We start from the raw sequence: 18,893 nt of genomic DNA, 5'->3' as shown, positions 1-18,893 counted from the left end.
GCGCTTATTCGAGGGGGGCGCTAATTCGAGGATTTACGGTATTTAATGAATTTTTAAGATTACGAAGCATTTACCAAATGGTGCTTAAAGGAGCTGTGTCACGAATCTAAGCCAAATTTTGACATTCGAAAAATGGCCGCCAAATTGAGTGAAATATAAAAACTGAAGAAATGAAACGCTGTTTTAAAGGCTTATGGAATTGTGCCTTCGAAAAAAAATTTCTCAAGTTTTCAAAAACCTATATTGAAACGGATTGCGATATAGGTTTTTGAAAAACTGTTAGACATGAACAGCTTTTAAACTTAATCTCGTTTGTTTGTTACCTGTAATTATAACGCCCAGGAATTTGTTTGTAATGAAGCTATGGTTTTGTCAGTTAGATCTATAGCGTTTAGATATACTGTTTCATAGCGAGTATTTGGCTAAACGAAATAATATAGACAAAACTCAACTGTGACACAGTCCCCTTTATGTGTTATCTTTTGTTTGTTCGTAATGAAACGACACATTATTCGTAAAATAGTGATAGGCAATATTGCTGTAACTGAATTCTGAGAAATTGTTTTTATTCATTCCAGGTAGGACGCTTTTTCAGTCACGAAGAGCAGCTGAGGCCTGGGTAGACTGTTAATAACCTCAAGATGAATTGATCATACACCATGGTGATGCCTGAGAGTGACTAGCCGATAGGTTTTATAATTATGTCTACCGAATAGTGTATGTACCGGTGACAGGTTAGATATCTCTTACTTCTAAGAAATAGTTTTTGGAATCGGACTGTGTGGCAAACAGTATTTTAGTGGAGTCATGGCACTATAGTCGAATTACCTACCAAAAGAAGGAAACTTGAAAACCGTAAGGGGAAAAACCCGGCTGGCTACCTCAGAGAAAAAAATAGGCTTTCATTTTAGCCTGGTAAAAACTCGCAGGATGAAATTAGTGTCGAATATTTTATTCCCTGTGGTGCAAGTTTCAATGGCTCCTTGTGAAAGAAAAAAGAAAATTTCAATTTTCTTTACTTCACTATTGCCAATCGAGTAGGGACAAAAGTTGCTCCTGTGCCGATGAATTTATTTGGTTTGTAAGCCGCGGCAATGAAAAGGATGACGCATTTTCTCACCAAAAGTTAATGTTTACTATCTGGAATATCCGCGAAGTTCATAGTCATTCAAATTGTTTATTCCAAAAACAATGCAAATGGTAATTTTATCGAATGTCATTCTGTGATCATTATGATTTACATGTTACTGTTGTTGTTTACGTACAGCGCGGCTAGCTTAAAACACTTCAATCTTTTGTGCTTACTTTTTGCAGCAAATCGCGAATAGAAGTTTCTAAGTTTATTTAGACTTAGTGGCAGTTATGTGTTGAAAGAATTTTTAAATCTTCTTCAAGTCTATTAATTATTCGTAAACTTTGTAGTTGTCGAAGGAAAACAGCGGCGGTATATAATTGTTTTATTTTTCTAAAAGGTTTAGTAATAAACTCTGTCGCGGGTCATTGGTTCATAATCTAGTTCCACATATTGTGATTATCGCGTTAACTCAAGAAAGTCGTAGCTATTAGAGGAAAATAACACAGGGTTCGTAAATGAAGGTTTTATTATCATCAGAACATCTTCAGAATATGGCGGAGGTAAGAAGACGAAGAGTTAGGGACTTAGCGTGTACGTGTACACTGTTGTTTATTAAACGCGAAAGATCTGCTCTGTAATATTAATCTTTATTGGTTTATTGGTTACAAAATAAATTGACTTAATCATGTTACAAACTTGTGTCAGTTTACTGAAAACCATGCTCACAAGACTCTTGGAAGGAAGGCAAAAATTGATGTGGAACACGCCTCTAATACGCATGCGTACTAGGTGAGTGTCCCAGTTACAAGAAACGTAATGTACTGTACGTCGTGACTGTAAGTAACTGATAACTTCGTGTCGATTTAAAACGAAGTTCAAACTTCGGGTTTCCCGACACGGAGGTAACAGTTACTTGTAAGTCGTGCCTGCAAGTAACCGATAACTTCGTGTCGGGTAATCCGAAAAAACTTCGGATTCCCCAACACGAAGTTATCGGTTACTTACAGTCACGACTTACAAGTAACTGATGCCTCCGTGTCGGGAAACCCGAAGTTTGAACTTCGGCTTAAACCGACACGAAGTTATCAGTTACATACAGTCACGACGTACAGTACATTACGTTTCTTGTAACTGGGACACTCCCCTAGTACGCATGCGTATTAGAGGCCACTGTACCACAAGGATGGGTGGACCAAACTCTTGCTATAAGTATAAAAGAAATGCTAGTTAGTGGTGGTGGCGGGGAGGTGGCGGTGTTCCACATCAAATTTTGCTTTCCTTCCAAGGTTGACAATTTTTCTTTGGCCACTTCTTAAAACTTGTCATTTTCAAGGCATCTAAAAGAAAGAGGTCGCAAGCGAACTTAACATATACAAACGTTTCCCGCCAAAAGACTTAGAAAAAAATTTATTATAAAATATGATACCAAACGCGCACGCGTGCATGCAAAGCTGTACCACAAGGACGAGAGCTCAAAACTCTCGCTATAAGTATAAAAGAAATGCAAGTTATTGCTGGCTGTTTTCCACATCAATTTTTGCTTTCCTTCCAAGATTGAGAATTTTCCTGTCTGGTACTCATTTTTTTCAGGGCATTTGCAAGATTGTCTTTTGTCTTTTGCCTTTCCCCATATTGGTCATTTCAAAGGCATCTGAAATAGAAGAGAATGTGACTTAAAACATACAAGTATTTCCCACCAATTAAGAGACTTAGAATATTATTCCAAAAGAACATGATCGTAACAACTTAGTTAGAAGCTACTTAGACTTATACAATACCTTCAATGACTTAAACTTAAACTATATCTCCGAACTTTACATGCACTTGTACTTGATGTACCAAAACCGGCACAATCAAAACCAACTATAGCGAGACACGTTTTTTCACTTGAACTTCCATACTCTCATTGCGCGATATCTCAGAAAGAATGTTTTCTTTCACATGTAAATCTGCATGTAGCTGTCCCTGAACCGGCACGATTCAAAATCGATCGTAGCGAAATTTGCTTTCATCTTCACGTTTGAAAAAGTACTGTTGACGTCTAATCAAGTGAACGGCCAAATATGCAACAAAAGGTTTCAACCGTTTCAAATCTGTCTAATTCTGTACCTAAAACTCCACACACTCGTAAGCTTGGGTTTGTTGAATGCCTTGATATGAACGAGATATGATTACGTATAGCAAATATATAAACAATACGACTTACCGGGGTTTGCCCATCGCGTTCAGAGGATTCATTCGATAGTGTGCATGATGTCCTTGAAAGCCATCTTCTCAAACTTTGAAGCTGCTCGCTGTTGAAATCTAAGGGTAACAAAAAGTAATAAAAAGAAGTTAATCTTATCCGACTGTCGCTGTTAACTTTCCGTATAAATTAAAATATAAGGCAAGAATAAACGCAAATAAGATGCAAATTGTACCGTTCTTCCGTTCTGCGATAAACACATCACGCTTTTTTTTCACAACAAGGCAATAAGCTATTTTTTAAAATATATATAGATATATTTTCCAATTCGCAAATAATCAGCTCCCCTTTAACCTTTTTTACGACCAATAGTGCTTATTAAAATTAGATTTTATCATCTCAGAACGCTGCGATAACTGTAAACATGACAAATTTATAATTATTTGCCTGTTCAACGTTTTAATACTTCAAAGCTGAGGATCATAAATTTTACGTTTGTATCTTTAGCGAGATAAAAATTTTCCCCCAACACAAAACAAAAACAATTAAGCACCAAAGTAGTACATTGTGTGCGCTGTTTAGGTACGTCACGCTGACCATTAATGCGCGCCACTCGTATGCTTATGTAGTCAAGTTTTCCGCGCAAAATGTGTTAAGTCGAGTTGGCGCAGTGGTTTGGTGCGCGCCTCTCGCTCCGGGACTAGACAGAGTCGCAAGTTCGAGTCCCGGTCCTGGCGTACAGAGGTATTTTTTTTCCTTTTTAAAACCAGAAATTAATTGACCAAACCTTCCTCGTGTACCAGTTTTTAAAAAATCAATTTTACAGTGCAAAATCCGATCGCTTACACTGAAGGAAAGAGAGCAAAGAATTTATCGTAAAATGTAATTTGCGTTCAACCATTAAAAAACCGATACTTTTTACACGGATGGAAAAGGACGCCAATATGACTTGTCCTGGCCAAACGATTGTGCTTCATGGTTCCAAAACTTATAGCTCAATGTATTCGATATTCTTATACTAAATACGCAGCAAAGTTCAGCCAATGTCGCAGTGTTGGTCTAATGACCGGTTTCGTTGTTCTCAGTAGTGAAATTTCTCTGCCGTTTTGCAACTTGAATTATGTAGCGGTAAAGTTAAATAAAAAATCTCAAAAAAGCTTTCAAGGTTGGTTCACGCTTCCTACAAAATCAATAAAATGGGCGTTCCGCCACCGAAAATCACTCGCGCGCGAGTCCCGCCAGCCACACATGTTACATATGGTTCTGAGGTTGTAAAACAGAACATTGTACTCCGGTCCACACAGTAGCACTGATATGTTATTTTGAAAAATTCTCAAACTAAATTGCAATTTCAACCAACACGGACCAAATCGGATCCCGAACGCTGTTACAACCAAACCAAACGCCGTTGAAGTATAATGAACGTAGTATCACATGTACGCATATTGGACCTATTCGTAGCCATTTAAGATATGTAAGGGGGCTCACCTGCATTGTAGCAAAACCAATTATTATCACGTTTAACATCTTTGTTAAGTTGAACAACTTTGGTTTTTTAAAGCTGTGGAGGGTAAGAACATTATTTGAACTGTGTTTCCTTTTCATTTAGCGGGTTGGTACTAACGCTAGCTCAATTCAATCAACTTGTATCATGCTGATGCAGTCTAGCCTCAAAACCAGGCAAGCTTCTATTTTGAACTGTTTTGATGTGAAAACCACGCTATGTTAAGGACACATAAACACAGGGGCCGGAGAAAAAATATACTTGGAGAACCCAACTCCTTTGCAGATCAGTTCACACACCCATCTCTCTGCATTTCTCTCTAACAAAATTTCTCGCCAACAAAAATATCATTCCAACAGCACAAGATTTGTAACAAGACAATTTACAGCATCTTCGGATAATGCAAAGACGCCAACCAACCAAACATTTTTTTTTCAACCATTGTGCAAGTACTTTAAAGTAATATTTTCTTTTAGATGTGCGTGCAGTTTCGATCATAAAACCTACAGGTAACAACCCGCTTCTGGCATAGGGTTAGGCTTATAAGGGAGAGACCCCTGGGTTTGCCAGCCAGCACAACTTTGGCTGAGTGACCCATCTTTCAAGGAGCAGGTCTCTTGCTACCCTGATGTGACATCATATCTCGAAATCTGACTCACACCTGCATTGATAATTAGTCTGAAATCTCTCTTAATTATTTACCGAGATTTTTTTCCCATTAAAACAGCAAGCAGGTGACTGTTTTCGTCCCATTAACTGATTCTGGCTACAGAATTTTGTCACAGATTTTAAATCCGGTAAACTTGGGTTAGTTAACCGCGCTGATTGAGGTAACATTCAGCATAGCTGATCAAATAATCAAATCCACAGTAAATGTTAGCAACATAACTTACTTGAGTTTGTCTCTCGTGTTAACGAAAAATGTGAGAGGAACTTTTTCAACAGTGTAAATGATGCTTTGGAAAGTCACCTTCTTGAACATTTGAAACCAGCCACCGTTGATAACTGAAAGAACAAGATAAGAACCTTTACTTAAGTGTCAAAAACAAAAATGTTTTACCTTTAGTCCACTTCCCTATCAAATTTCGTACTGGTTGTCGTCTTATAATACAAGACGAAGAATAAACACAAATACGATGCAAATTGTTTAACGTAAACACATCTACTATAATTGTTTGTGTTACCCTACAGCAATTTAACTGACTACAATAAACTGATTTTAAATAAACAGTTCTGAAGCGCGAACTAATAATCAATGCTACGTTGACGTTTCTATGACCGTCACTAATAAAATTTGCCTTAAATTCAGTACACAATTACAAACATATAATTGTCTTTACCATGATTTACATACATGTACTTCAAAGCTGGGTTCATAAATTTATCATCCCAAGATAGACTTGCGCAAAAAGAAAAATATATGAAATTCTTGCAGAGTTGCATCCAAAACAGAACATTGTGTGCAGATCCACAGGACAGATTACACTTTCAATGAATGGTAACCCCAAATTTAGATCTCTAATTACGCCTCACTTCTTTTCTCATTCTTTTCCCACTTTTTCTTTTTTATTTTATTCACTTTTTCCTAACTTTCTATTTTCCTATTTATCAATAATAATAGAAAAAAAAAAGCATTTGTAACTATTGATAGACTGGCCCGCCTAGACTAGCGCTAGCTATCCATGGGTCAGTCCAACTGTAAAATGTACATTAAGGAATAAAAAAGATTGATTGAATTATAACCAAACCAAACGTGGGTGAAGGGTAAGTAATTAAAGGGACACAGTCAGCTGAAGCACATGCGCGTTAGATACCATTTCATAGCTGATTTGCACATCACAGAGACGCGATCCATACTGTTTTTAACCAAAATCATAGGATGAGCAAAAGCACACTCAAAAACAGGTTTTTCAGTAAACGATTGAAAATCAAGCAAAACACTGCAAAGATTGAAGCGGATTTCTAGATGTACTTTGATTTCAGTTTGAGGTGAACTTTTTTCAAAGTGAGAAAACTAGTGTCCAGGTCAGTGCGGTCTAAAAGCTGACTGTGTCCCTTTAAGGCTAGTTCCATATGTACGCCTAGCGGACCTATTTCAAGACACTGAAGTTTCCAAATGAGACTACCTGTATTCTGGTGAAATGGATGAAAGATTGTCATGTTCAACATCCTTGGTCGTAAGGTTGAATACCTTTGGTCTTAAAATCCTGTGAAGGTTAAACATTTTATTTGAAGAATATTAATTAATCAATAAATTGTTCATATTAATGATAATAAATTATCATAAATTCTAATCATTATTTAATTATTAGTAATTTTCTCCTCAGTTTGCAGGTCAGCACCAGCCATTTATTTGCCAGGAAATAAATAATAAGTAATCAAAACAGTGAATAAAATTGATTTAATACTTGGCAAAATCCTACTCAAAATAGTACATATACTAAGTGAGCTGAGTAGTCACATTAATTTTCAAATTTTATCTGGGTTGTAAAACTGAAGTCAGAAAAAATAAATAAATAAATAGGTAAGTTAATTAAATTTTAAGAAAAGAGAAAACTAAAACTTTCTCAAGATTAGTTTCAATAATGTAAAAAGTTGAAATTCAAATCAGAGGAACAATCTATTAGACATTTTTGAACTGTTCTTTTGTAGCATCAATTTCTTTTACACACAGGGAAACAAAGGCACCAGACAAAGGCAATATGAAATCAACTCCTATACAGGTCAGTTCTTACACCAATCTCATGTGGAGTTCAAGATCAATTTTGTCTTGTACTCGCAATTTGAATATAAGACCAGTCTATGCTTCACAGATCAAGAAACTCAGGAAGAGTTTTTTGGTGGAACCAGCTCCCTTGTAGGCCAGTTCTTACACCCATCTCCTGTACAAAGCTCACGATCCATTCAGCACATGCAGAAAGTCAAATTGTTCCTAAACAAGTTTTTTTTCTCTTGTGCTGGCAATTTGGAATGTGCGACCAGTCAATGCTTCACAGATCAAGAAACTCAGGAAGAGATTTTTGGTGGAACCAGCTCCCTTGTTGGCCAGTTCTTACACCCATCTCCTGTACAAAGCTCAAGATCCATTCAGTAATGAAGACAGTGCTGGTTCTGAAACAAGTTCTTATTTTTCACCTTTTTTGTGGGACCAAGTCTATGCTTCACAGATCAAGAAACTCAGGAAGAGATTTTTGGTGGAACCAGCTCCCTTGTTGGCCAGTTCTTACACCCATCTCCTGTACAAAGCTCAAGATCCATTCAGTAATGAAGACAGTGCTGGTTCTGAAACAAGTTCTTATTTTTCACCTTTTTTGTGGGACCAAGTCTATGCTTCACAGATCAAGAAACTCAGGAAGAGATTTTTGGTGGAACCAGCTCCCTTGTGGGCCAGTTCTTACACCCATCTCCTGTACAAAGTTCAAGATCCATTCTCCATATGAAGACAGTCCAATTGTTCCTAAACAAGTTTTTTTCTCTTGTGCTTGCCATTTGGAATGTGGGACCAGACAAAGCTTCACAGATCAAGAAACTCAGGAAGAGATTTTTGGTGGAACCAGCTTCCTTGTGGGCCAGTTCTTACACCCATCTCCTGTACAAAGCTCAAGATCCATTCAGTGCATACAGACAGTCCAATTGTTCCTAAACAATTTCTTTTTTATCTTGTGCTGGGAATTTGGATGAGAGACCCGTTGATGCTTCACAGATCAAGAAACTCAGGAAGAGATTTTTGGTGGAACCAGCTCCCTTGTGGGCCAGTTCTTACACCCATCTCCTGTACAAAGCTCAAGATCCATTCAGCGCTTGCAGACAGTCTAATTGTTCCTGAACAGGTTTTCTTAAAATCTTGCACTGGCAATTTGGATGAGAGACCAGTCTATGCTTCACAGATCAAGAAACTGTGGTAGAGTTTTCGGTGGAACTGACCATATCCATATTTGTGTGACCTTACACTCTCTTATAAAATTGTCTTGGATTGATGGATAAATCAAATTTTCCTTGCCCCCTAATTTATTAATTAACTTGAAATAGTAAACAATAATTAATTGAAATAGTCTCTGTCAGAAAAATTGGAATGAAATTTTCTCAGTCAGTTAAAACAAATTGTCACAGGACCAGGCCATATTTATTCTGGGTTTGACAACTTCACAATAATTTACACATAAAGGCTGCAGCAGTGTAGCATTTTGTGATATACAGGATGAAGTTGGGCAAATACTTAACTGAATGCAATTCTGTGTTTCTTGGTATCTAGTCACAGAGAACATTATCACTTGAGCTCTTTTCTCCTGATGGAGGAAAACAAATGAAAGATGTTTATAAACCACATGTAAATAATATTTAATTAACCCCAAGGAATACATGTAATTGTAAACAGCAAATGCCTTACAGGCTTAACATGCTTAACCCACCAACTGTTAAACTCACCACCAGTTCATGAGCTTGGGAAAGGTGCCTTGGGAAAGGTGGAGCCAAGCAAGATACATGTATGAGCCTCAAGCAGCCCATGCAGGTATCCATGGCAACCCTGCTAGTGGCAACCACCAGGCACTGTAATACTGACAGAATCAGTGGAGATACTTATTACCCACACATGTATATTTACTGTCAGCTGTGAAAGGAAGGGAGGCAGGGTGAAAAAGCATGCTACAAACATGAATGGCATGCAAAGCAAACTGCAAGTTCTTCCACCGCTAGCATTGAAGCAACACTCTTAAGTCCTGCAAAATCCTGTATGAGACCCCACAAAGCATGCCCCCACCTGAAAGGCTGCTGACCAGCACTAGCTCAAGTCAAATGTTGCCTAAATTACATTTAGCCACATAGTGTATCACTTGACCAATATATTTACAATAAATTATGAAAATATTCTCAAGGGAACTGTGTTTAGTTTAAAAACATTACATGTAACTACTCGGGTGAAGTCTTAATTCAGAAACAAGTGGTGATGTAGACCTTCTACATGCAAAGTGAGAGCCTTTAACAATGTGTATGAATGCAAGAGAAGTGATTTCACCTGAATTGAAACATTTTAAGACATCCCGATTTCTACTGACTACAAGAGCTTTGTGAGTCCAGGGGAAGAAGTGGTCAATATCCTAAATACATGTGGCCAGTAATTCCATGTGATCTAACTCGACAGTCTGGGCTCAGGAAAAAAAAACAAATTGAATTCCAGCTTCCCCTTGGGACAAATAGCACTCAAAGTTTGCTTGCCCTGGGCAAGTACATGTACTTGTCCCGTAAGATCAGACAGCACTTTTTGGGAGCCCTGCATAGTGCAAGTGTGCATCCAAGACTCACTGTGTGCAAAATAATGTTATCACCAATAAGCAGAATTTTGCCACTAATTTTAAGCAAGAAAAATCCTTGTTCATGGTTTATACAGGTTTGATGACCTTTTATTCAAGGACTTTTCCAGGACTTTTCCAGGACTTTTAACAATATTCAAGGAGTCCGTTTCCACAGGCACGATATCACATTTCTTCCAGTCACTCCAAAAGAGCAATTCCTGTAAGTGCAAATAATGTTGTATAACCAAAGGATAGGATTGTACAGAATCATTCCTTCAGCTTTTCCAGCATGGAACTTAATTTTTTGTCTAAGGAAACCAGATCATTAAGTTTGTCCTTTGCAGATCACCTCAAAGCATTCGCCTGAGTGACAAAGGTTAACTTAGCAGTAGCCTCTGCTTTGGTACAAAGTTCATCGGCTGTGTCATTGAGTGACTTAATCTCAGCATCAATTCTCTTCTTCTTCTTTTTGACTTCATCAATCTCTTCCAGCACACACTTTCTTTTTGATCGTTCCTGTTCAGTTTTTTTCTTCTGCCTTTCTTGATCAAGGTATTTCTCGTACCGTTGTCTTGACAACTTGACTGACAGCAGCAGTCAGGGTACCATAGTCAGTGTTAACTTTCTTCTTTAATTCTCCATAAAACTTCCAGTTAACACTTGGGCCATCCATGCTGACCTGTATGATGTTCTTAGCCTGCAAACCACTTGACTGACCTTGTCAGTCTTCCACAAGAAATTGTTTGCTTATTTTTACAATAAGTTCAGTGCTAATTTTTTATCGTGATTATCTTATTTTTTGGATAATCACTTGGAAAAAATACATTTTGATGCAAGTCAGTTGCAGGTTTTTCTCCTTCCCACCAATTTCAAGGCGGATGGTACAACATCACATAAACATAGCCTGGCTGTCAAGTACAGTTTCAAAATGGCTGCCTCTGAAGTTGCTTCTTTCGAGACAAATTTCTTCAGGATAGCAGGCACTTCAGAGGCTGAAACTTCGGTGAAAGGAAAAACCTAAAAGTAAGCTTTTTGGAGTGACTTTTTTTACATTGAAAAAAGTTGAAAAAAATCTCTTGACTTCTGATGTTGAGTTCCATTTTTCACTAGCTAGAAAGGAAAATTTTATTTTCTTAATTTACAATTGAACTGCAGAAATATTAAACAAAATATGACCAAATGAAATGTTATCCACTTTAAAACTAAGTTACTTACTGAGCCAATGAAAGCATTTTGAATTTAATTTACATGTCTGTGGTATTTCAAAATTAAAAGCAGAACTTGGTTTACATCATGGAATGCAATGATCACCTCAAAACTAATCCTTAACCTGGGAAACCCTGTAAAATAACAGTGAATCATGACAAGGTTTGAGCTTGGGGGGGGGGGGGGGGGGGTGTAGATTGGGTGTAGAGGAAGTCATTACAGTATGTCCCATTCCGAGGTGTCCAAAGGAGCAAATGTCATGTTGCCAACCACAAAGAAAAAAAGCAGACAAGTATCATTAAGTAGTTTGTCTAGTGTGAAAGCACTGATTCTTTGAGAACCTGTCAAGCCATTATGAAAAGGTAGTAATCAGTGACTGATCAGTTATGATCTGATTCAACTGGTTTACTTTTGTTGAAGTTTGTGTTGAGAACATCATGTGAGTTCTGTTGAGGTCAAGAAATGCCATAGTGACTACTGTAGGGGTGAGTAGTTGTTGGTATAAGTTGAGTAGTGTCTGTTCTTAGTTAGTTTGGTGGACACTTGTTGAAAGTGTGTCATACTATAGGTTTTAATTTGAATGGAATTGGTTCAGTAGTTTGGTGCAGTTTTTTTTTTTTTTCAAAGGTACGGTACAAAAGGGAGCCTTCCCACTTTCTCCATTTATTCCCCAAGCGAACTTTCCCTGATTTTGAAAAACTAAAATTTCTCTGACTATTTTGGATCCCATCATAATAGTGCATTAATTAAAAAGGGAAAAAAACTGTGCTGCATTTTGCTCTTGGGGGATTCCCCTGAAGGAACCAGGTTAAGTTTTGATTTGATCATCACATAAGAACACAAGTGTTTACCTGGTCCTGGATTGAAAAAAAAAAATCATTATTCTAGAATCAGCTTGTCTTGTCCTCCTGTCTTGTCCTCAGTATTTTGTCTTCAGCTGTTCAAAAGAAGAAATAGCAAAATTTAGATACTGTACAAATGTTTATGGTGTAGTGGCATCACACCAGGTGAAATGGTCCCCAGATTAAGAAACCTTCCAAAAGTCCTTGAGTTATAATCTTGAACACAGCACTTTACTCAAATAGTAACTTACTTCACCAAGGATTATAAATGGATACCTGCAACCTACAGTGGAACCCCGTAAATACGGTCATCAACGGGCCATGATAATTTGGCCGTATTACCTGGTTCACCATATTAATGGGGTAGGGTCAAATTTCATGACTGGTCTAAATTGAGTGACGTCTTAACAGAAGTAACAGATACATGTATTAATATCACAATTGCACTTCTGAACCACTCTTGTTCTAATAACATCCAGAAAGTCAAAAAACAAATTGAAACTTCAACCAGCTCATACATGTACAATATTTAGATTGGCAAAAATGAACATAACCCACTCACCCAGACAATCACTCTATACAAACTACTGGCACTCCTAGGTTAAAACCATTTACTATATAACTGGCCGAGTGGCCATTTAAACAGGGTAAGATTGTAAAGGATTATACAGGCTGAGATTTCAAAATGTGACAGTTGGCCGTATTAAAGGGCTGGCTGCATTGACAGGGTTTTTCTATGAGAAAAATGTATGGGCGTTTCGCCAGGACACAAAAATGTGGCATAATAACAAAGTGACTGTAAGGTGGGGTTCCACTGTACAGGTACTAGATTAACGAGACAAAATGGCGATAAACATGGGATTAAGAATAATTTGAGTTATTATTTATGTCTCTGTCAAGTTCTGGTATCAACTGATTTGTGAAATGTGTTGCAATTTACCCTACCACAAGTGAAAACTTTTAAGTTTTAATAAAAAAATAAATTACCAACTGAATGAACGCATTTTGTTGTTTCCAAGGGTTACATGTACATTAACATTCACAGCAGGAGGGCAACTGGTTTTCACAGGCAGGTAAAATTCTTTCAACTAAACGTCTTCAGAAGAAACCCTGTTCTGTAGATGGTCAAACCAGGCTGGCAAAATCATCCTCACAGCCGGTCATTTTGCCTGCTGACCGGCACCTAATGAAACCCCTGATTTATTATTAAGGGACAGTGCTATAGTCCATGCATGTGTGAAATCTTGAATATTGTTACAGAATTCTGTGTTCGATACACCATTTGAAAGCTCAATGAATGCAGATTCTTAAGATAATGAAGATACATGCAATGGATGCAGATTTCAGAAAATATCCATGCCCTTCCGTCGTCATCTAAACCCCCTTCTTGGCTTTGGAAATTCCACTGACAATGCTTAGGAATTCAGTAATCATCCAACTGCCCCCTTCCCTACAAAAAGTTTTACTTTTTTTTACAATTGATTTGAAAGGCCCTCTCTAACTTCCAGACACCTAAACATTATACTCAAATTCACCCCTTTGACTCTCTCTCCTTTTCTAACCTGAAACTTAGCTATGTGACCCGTAGTCTGCAGATCAGGCAGATTAGCAGCCCTGGCAGAGAGCAAAACGCGATACACATGGAGCGCGACCACAAATGTGAAGTGCGAGATGAAAAAAATCCACTGGTAGTCACACCATTGTTTATGCTATACCAACCCCCTTGAAATGATTGGCATGAAAGAACGAGAATTTATTGGCGTGAAAAAATGTCTCAAGTAACCAAATTACAAATGCATTCATGACGCAAAACAGTCAACAGATGTGAACATCTAAATTTAGCTAAATTTACATCATGCGGTGCCAGAATGAACAAAGGAGATATAAACCTAAACATCAAGCTTAGGAGACAAAAAGCTCAAACAGATTCAGGATGCAAGAAACATAACTTTGACAACACCAAGCGGATCTCTAAGATTCTCAAAATAACACATACTACAGTAGTCTCTGGCGATGCTGGACAAAGCTAAATACAATCCATGGTAACAAGCCACATACATGTAACTTAACACAGATTTAATCTAACAACCAGGCCCAGTATCACAACATAGAATGCAAGTAATCAACATGATCACCGACTTGTCCCGTGAGAGAGAATAATTAATATATATAGATTTAGGCCAGCCTAAAAGCATACCTCCTGGGCTGGGTTGTTCAGAGCCTGATTAAGCTAACCCAGTAAAAGGTAGAATTTTGATTTGAGTTTTGTAACTTTGTGGTGAGGTTTTCTGTATATTGTTTGGCCTTCTGTTTTGAGTTTTAATAATCACCATATACACAAAACAAAGCAACAAAAAACATTTGTATAAAACAAAAAGTTCTAATTTGGCTAAGTTTTAATCCTGGGTTAGCGTCAACCAACTTCCGAACAATCCTGCCCTGTTCTCAACAAGTTAACCTAACGTGAGCCCGTGATCCAATCGAAAACCAGCACTTGGTCAGCAGTCAACTTAAAAAAAACACGTAACCTCGATCAGCTGTAAACTTGAGCCTGCGATATGGTCACGTGATAGTTATCAGTGGATACCTTGTTTTGACAGGTGTCGATTGATCATAACATGGATGTCTAATACCAAACAAGTACATGGTAAACCAAGGCTGCATGTTTCTGTCAACCTATTTTTTGGACGATGGCCGCCATCTTGCGCAACGCCGTCATCGTCATCACTGTCGTCGTCATTTGTATGCACCCATGAGCAACCCGCTAGCCATGATAACCATGAGAAAATCAACTCATGGATTACCTTTTCTTTGCTATATGAGTAAATATGGGGCTTCGCATGGCAGCCCTTTGGGCTGCCAGAGCTCCGCTAAAAAGAGATATAACACACATTTCTGCAGTAGAAATAAAGCAAGACAAACCACACTTTATAACTTGGCTCATGGAAAATTACAGAGGTGTCTAAAGTCCCTCTACCAAACGATTAGATTATGAGCTCCAGATTTCTATCGCATGATAGTTGCCGAGCGCGCAGTCCAAGACAACTCTCACACATAGAAATCGAGAGCAAATAATCTAATTGTTTTAGTATATTAAATCTACTAGACGTTCAAAACTCTATCTCAATCTTCTTCAAAGACACTTCGAAAATGCCAAGAGGTGGCCGTCATTTCATTAACAAGGGCTCACTGCTACACTACTCTCTACATGTATCTATCTCAGAATAGATTGTGGGTACCATAGCCAATCAGAGAACAGCATTCGTGATAGAACGCTAGTAGATTTATACTAAAAAGCGATGGATAAAAGCTGAAACCAAGCAGAGTTCTGACCTTTACATGTAACAGTCCAACGGCTCTACTCAACTTTTAAAAAAGTTGTCCTGATAAAAAAGTACCCTTCAGAAACAAATGAGGAGCAAAATAAAAAGTTGAGAGGCTGGAATTTATAAGAGAATGCAAATGTAGAGAGACCGTGTAGGCCTGTCACCCAATTTAACACATTTTGTTTTTTTCTTGTGTCTAAGGTAAGGTAAGGTAAATTTACTTTGAGTCGTAAACATGGGGAGTGGTTGCCCAATCTCCCGAGCCAGGGGTTCGTGACAAAAATACACGCACGCGAGTTGTGTCTGACTCCACATGGCTTAAAGCAACCAATCAGCAAAAACCGTTTGCCACGCGAACAGTTGGAAGAGCATATTAAAAAATAGTGTGACTACAGGGGGATTTTTTTTGTCTCACGCTTCAACCTCATGGGCACGCTCTGCGCTTGTGTACCACGTTTCGCTCTCTGCACCACTAATCCGCTGTTCTGCAGGCTACATGACCTGTGAGAGTACATGTACTGAACTTTGTCAAATATTTTTGCAAAGGGGAATTCCTGAGAAACACTAAAAAGCAAGCCCAACTAACCTGCTCCAAACTTATTTACCAGTTCTGACAGGGGTTACTTATTGCAGTGAGAGACTGATCCAAGTTTTCACTCACAATGCTTTCAAGACTGACAGTTGGACAAAAAGCTTATGAAGGCTTATTCTTCTTTCACATATTCATCAAACACCTAAGTTTTCCTGATTGCAGTTTCCTGTTGTTCACACAGCGTGGCTAGTTTCCACTTGTTTCACTACTCATCACCATTTTGAATATGTCAAACAAACTTGAAAAATTCAGCCTAAACGTTTTAAGTTGTAAACCAAACTTACCTCATGCACAATTCATAACACTGTCCCCTTAAGTTTCATGGAAATCTTTCAAATCTACATATCCTTTAACATTGTTCAAAGAGGAGGGATTTACTAAGAAAAAAGTCAAATACTGTAGTTTTAGCTTGTTGTGATTCTAATTTACATGTATCATTGTTTTAATGTACTAATTACTAAATACAATGTATCTGTTTATTGTAATGATTTCAGGGCTCAAAATAGTGATTCTCTGGTCACCAATGAGATGCAAAATTGAGTGTTCGTGACCAGATATTAAGAGCAGCTCGCTGTAACAATCACCTATACCTATGCGCGATAGAAAAAAATGATTTTCTCAAACTTTGTCAGGAAGAAGGTTTTCAGTAACTTCTTTCATAATTGTAACTTTGAGGTTGTTTGAATATTATTTTCTTGTTGAGACAGCCTTACGTGTACATATTTTGCCCTGCAAAAAGCAAAACACAACCCTAAAATTACACTTTTTACAAATACTAGCAAGCCAAAATAATAAGTGTGGTTTGAGAAGCTAACCCATAATACTAAAACTAATATTTTTAACAGTTAGTCAGCACTATCAGATTTATATGTAATTCAAACCTGAATTTTCCTCAAAGTTTCAATTTATATGCTTCAACAATGTCAAAATTTAGTTCAATTTTGTGGACCAATTTCGTGGTACATCATGGTTTACATGCACCTGTCAAAACAATTTTCCCGCTTGAAAGTATCCATTAATCTAAGTTTTCATTGCAAATCTAGCTTGGACAAAACAAAAAATGGAATTATAAAACACAAAAATTCCAAGAATCTTAAAGACTAGGCACTTGTTATAAGCTAATTGCCTGACATTTTGACCTTTCATACCGTGATCAATATCTCCAACATTGATCCAGAAATGTTTGCCTGTAGGTCTAATTTCCAGTAAAATTATCTTTAGGTCTCTAAGACCAGTTACTGTAATTGAAAATACACATCAGGCTGCAAACGAGCATTTTAAGCAGATGTTAATTTTGGATAAGAAATCATACATTTGGCGGTTGGCGAATACAGACACCGCACATAACACCGCACATAACATCAGATGATAAATCAGCATCGAGAAAAATCTTAGAGAAAACTAGTCTACATACGGTAGTTGGCAAAATTTCTTCCTTTAATTTAACCTATCTTGATAAAAAAAATTGGCTGAAATGGTAACATCACTTGTAAGCTTTATGTTGCATGTACAAAACACTCTTAAATGTTGCCAGGTCTGAAACAGCTAGGGTATTGATTTTTAGGATCAGGACTTAAATAGGGTATCAAATTTTTGGTCAGGGCATTACATACATACATAAATCACCTTTATTTCACCTTGGATTTACAAAGAGTAGCTGTATAGTTAATTTCTCCGAGAAAATAATAAATAAACTTGGTCAGAATAAATAAATAAATAAATAAATAAAACAATATTGATAATAAAAAAAAAATGTTCTTTTAAATAGGGTAAGGGTTTGCGGAAGTGTCTCCACCCAATTCTTCTGGCAGCACTCCCTCCCCTTTGGGCATAGGGAGGGGATGTGGTGGTTTCAAATTGACTGATACAAATGTGTAAATTACAAGTAAAAGCATTTCAAACAAATTAATTTCCAAAACAGATAGCAGTTTACACATAAGCTTAATTGCCATGTGTTGTCTCATGAATCCAGATAAATTACTCTACAAAATCTTGTTATGATTAAACAAAGACAAATAATTCATCTAAGATAAAATTATTCACCGTCTAAGGCAGATGTAGCCATTCTATTTATTTGATCTTGTCTGCTGTGTGTGTTGGGGGGGGGGGGCAGAACTCGCTGAAGATACCGCCGGTGGGGAGGGGGGAACACTCAAGAAAATACACAAACAAAGCTGGAACCCGATCAAAAGGGGAAGAAACACATATTACTACAGTTAACAATATAAATAAATCAACTATATTTTGTTTGTCCAAAGAGCTTACCTGCAATCCGAGTTCAATCGCTCGCCAACGAAGTTCTCCAGCTCCAAGCGAAGTTCTTCCCTGAAAAAATTACAACAGGTACACTGATAAGGAGAAAGTCCTCCATATGAACAAAGCATGAAAGAACTACAAGGGAAGGTACTAAATACACAATGAATAAGAACAAATTAACCTTTTGGTCTGCCTTTTTTTCAGCCTCGTTCAACTTTCGCGGTTCTACAACATGGATGAACTGTTGTTGCAAAGAATGCTGGGAGCGTCCACTCATCTCGCGCGTTACCCGCGCGAGTTAGTGTCGTGGCAATATTCGCGCGTCATCCATATTTTGCCCAGAGGGGGTTTACTCCAAGAATAATTGGGTGTGTGCGGTCCGTCTCCCAAAACCCTTACTCTATTAACGATCAAAATCTGCGATTTTCTCTGCCTTATTTATGACCTGACCAAAAATTCGAATCCTATTTATGACCTGACCCTTATATCAAAACACTGTTTCAGACCGGCCTTGTCGACTCCCGATAGCTCGAACCTGCAAGGAAAATTGAAAAAGGTTCGAGTTATTAGGAGTTCGAGTTTTCGGGAGTTGAAAACAAATGACTGGAAATAAAGA

At 37.7% G+C, this 18,893-nt stretch overlaps 1 protein-coding gene and 1 long non-coding RNA gene across 9 annotated transcripts in view; one reads left to right on the top strand and one right to left on the bottom strand.

Annotated features, from left to right (window-relative positions):
- Nucleotides 1-1,770, top strand: part of LOC149105947 (uncharacterized) — a 17,931-nt gene extending 16,161 nt beyond the window's left edge. For all 3 annotated transcript variants that reach the window (XR_016210082.1, XR_016210083.1, XR_016210084.1), the window contains one exon: nt 579-1,770. This is a non-coding gene — a long non-coding RNA (uncharacterized LOC149105947). The remainder of the gene's footprint in view (nt 1-578) is intronic.
- LOC110046262 (uncharacterized) lies at nt 1,704-18,893 on the bottom strand. 6 transcript variants are annotated; one of them, XM_089298877.1, is made up of 8 exons: nt 18,459-18,874; nt 18,287-18,346; nt 12,113-12,198; nt 8,986-9,050; nt 6,855-6,971; nt 5,658-5,769; nt 3,282-3,379; nt 1,704-2,726 (listed from the first exon to the last, which is right to left on the bottom strand). In XM_089298877.1, the coding sequence occupies exons 5-7, from the start codon at nt 6,931-6,933 to the stop codon at nt 3,310-3,312; spliced, it is 261 nt and encodes an 86-aa protein (XP_089155003.1). In that variant the 5' UTR covers nt 6,934-6,971; nt 8,986-9,050; nt 12,113-12,198; nt 18,287-18,346; nt 18,459-18,874; the 3' UTR covers nt 1,704-2,726; nt 3,282-3,309. The 6 variants fall into 6 exon arrangements, with proteins under 6 accessions (XP_089155003.1, XP_089155002.1, XP_089155000.1 ...); XM_089298876.1 differs by having other exon boundaries at nt 6,855-6,974; nt 8,988-9,050; nt 18,459-18,870; XM_089298874.1 differs by lacking the exons at nt 12,113-12,198; nt 18,287-18,346; nt 18,459-18,874 and adding exons at nt 4,749-4,821; nt 9,190-9,667 and having other exon boundaries at nt 6,891-6,971.

The sequence above is a fragment of the Orbicella faveolata genome, unplaced genomic scaffold, assembly GCF_042242905.1.
Source record: "Orbicella faveolata isolate gen_17 unplaced genomic scaffold, um_ofav_v1 contig_30, whole genome shotgun sequence".
Classification (NCBI taxonomy): Eukaryota; Metazoa; Cnidaria; class Anthozoa; order Scleractinia; family Merulinidae; genus Orbicella; species Orbicella faveolata.
Note: the sequence above shows the minus strand (reverse complement) of the source record. Positions and strands in the feature narration are given on the sequence as shown.

What these genes read in the sequence shown, in the direction of transcription:
- LOC110046262 (XM_089298874.1), bottom strand. Translation starts at nt 9,282, where the DNA reads ATGGATACCTGCATGGGCTGCTTGAGGCTCATACATGTATCTTGCTTG. An exon ending in GAAACACAGAATTGCATTCA is followed by an intron (nt 6,972 to 8,985) that starts GTTAAGTATTTG and finishes TAACCTTCACAG; the next exon opens with GATTTTAAGACCAAAGGTAT. An exon ending in TCCATTTCACCAGAATACAG is followed by an intron (nt 5,770 to 6,890) that starts GTAGTCTCATTT and finishes TTGTTCTTTCAG; the next exon opens with TTATCAACGGTGGCTGGTTT.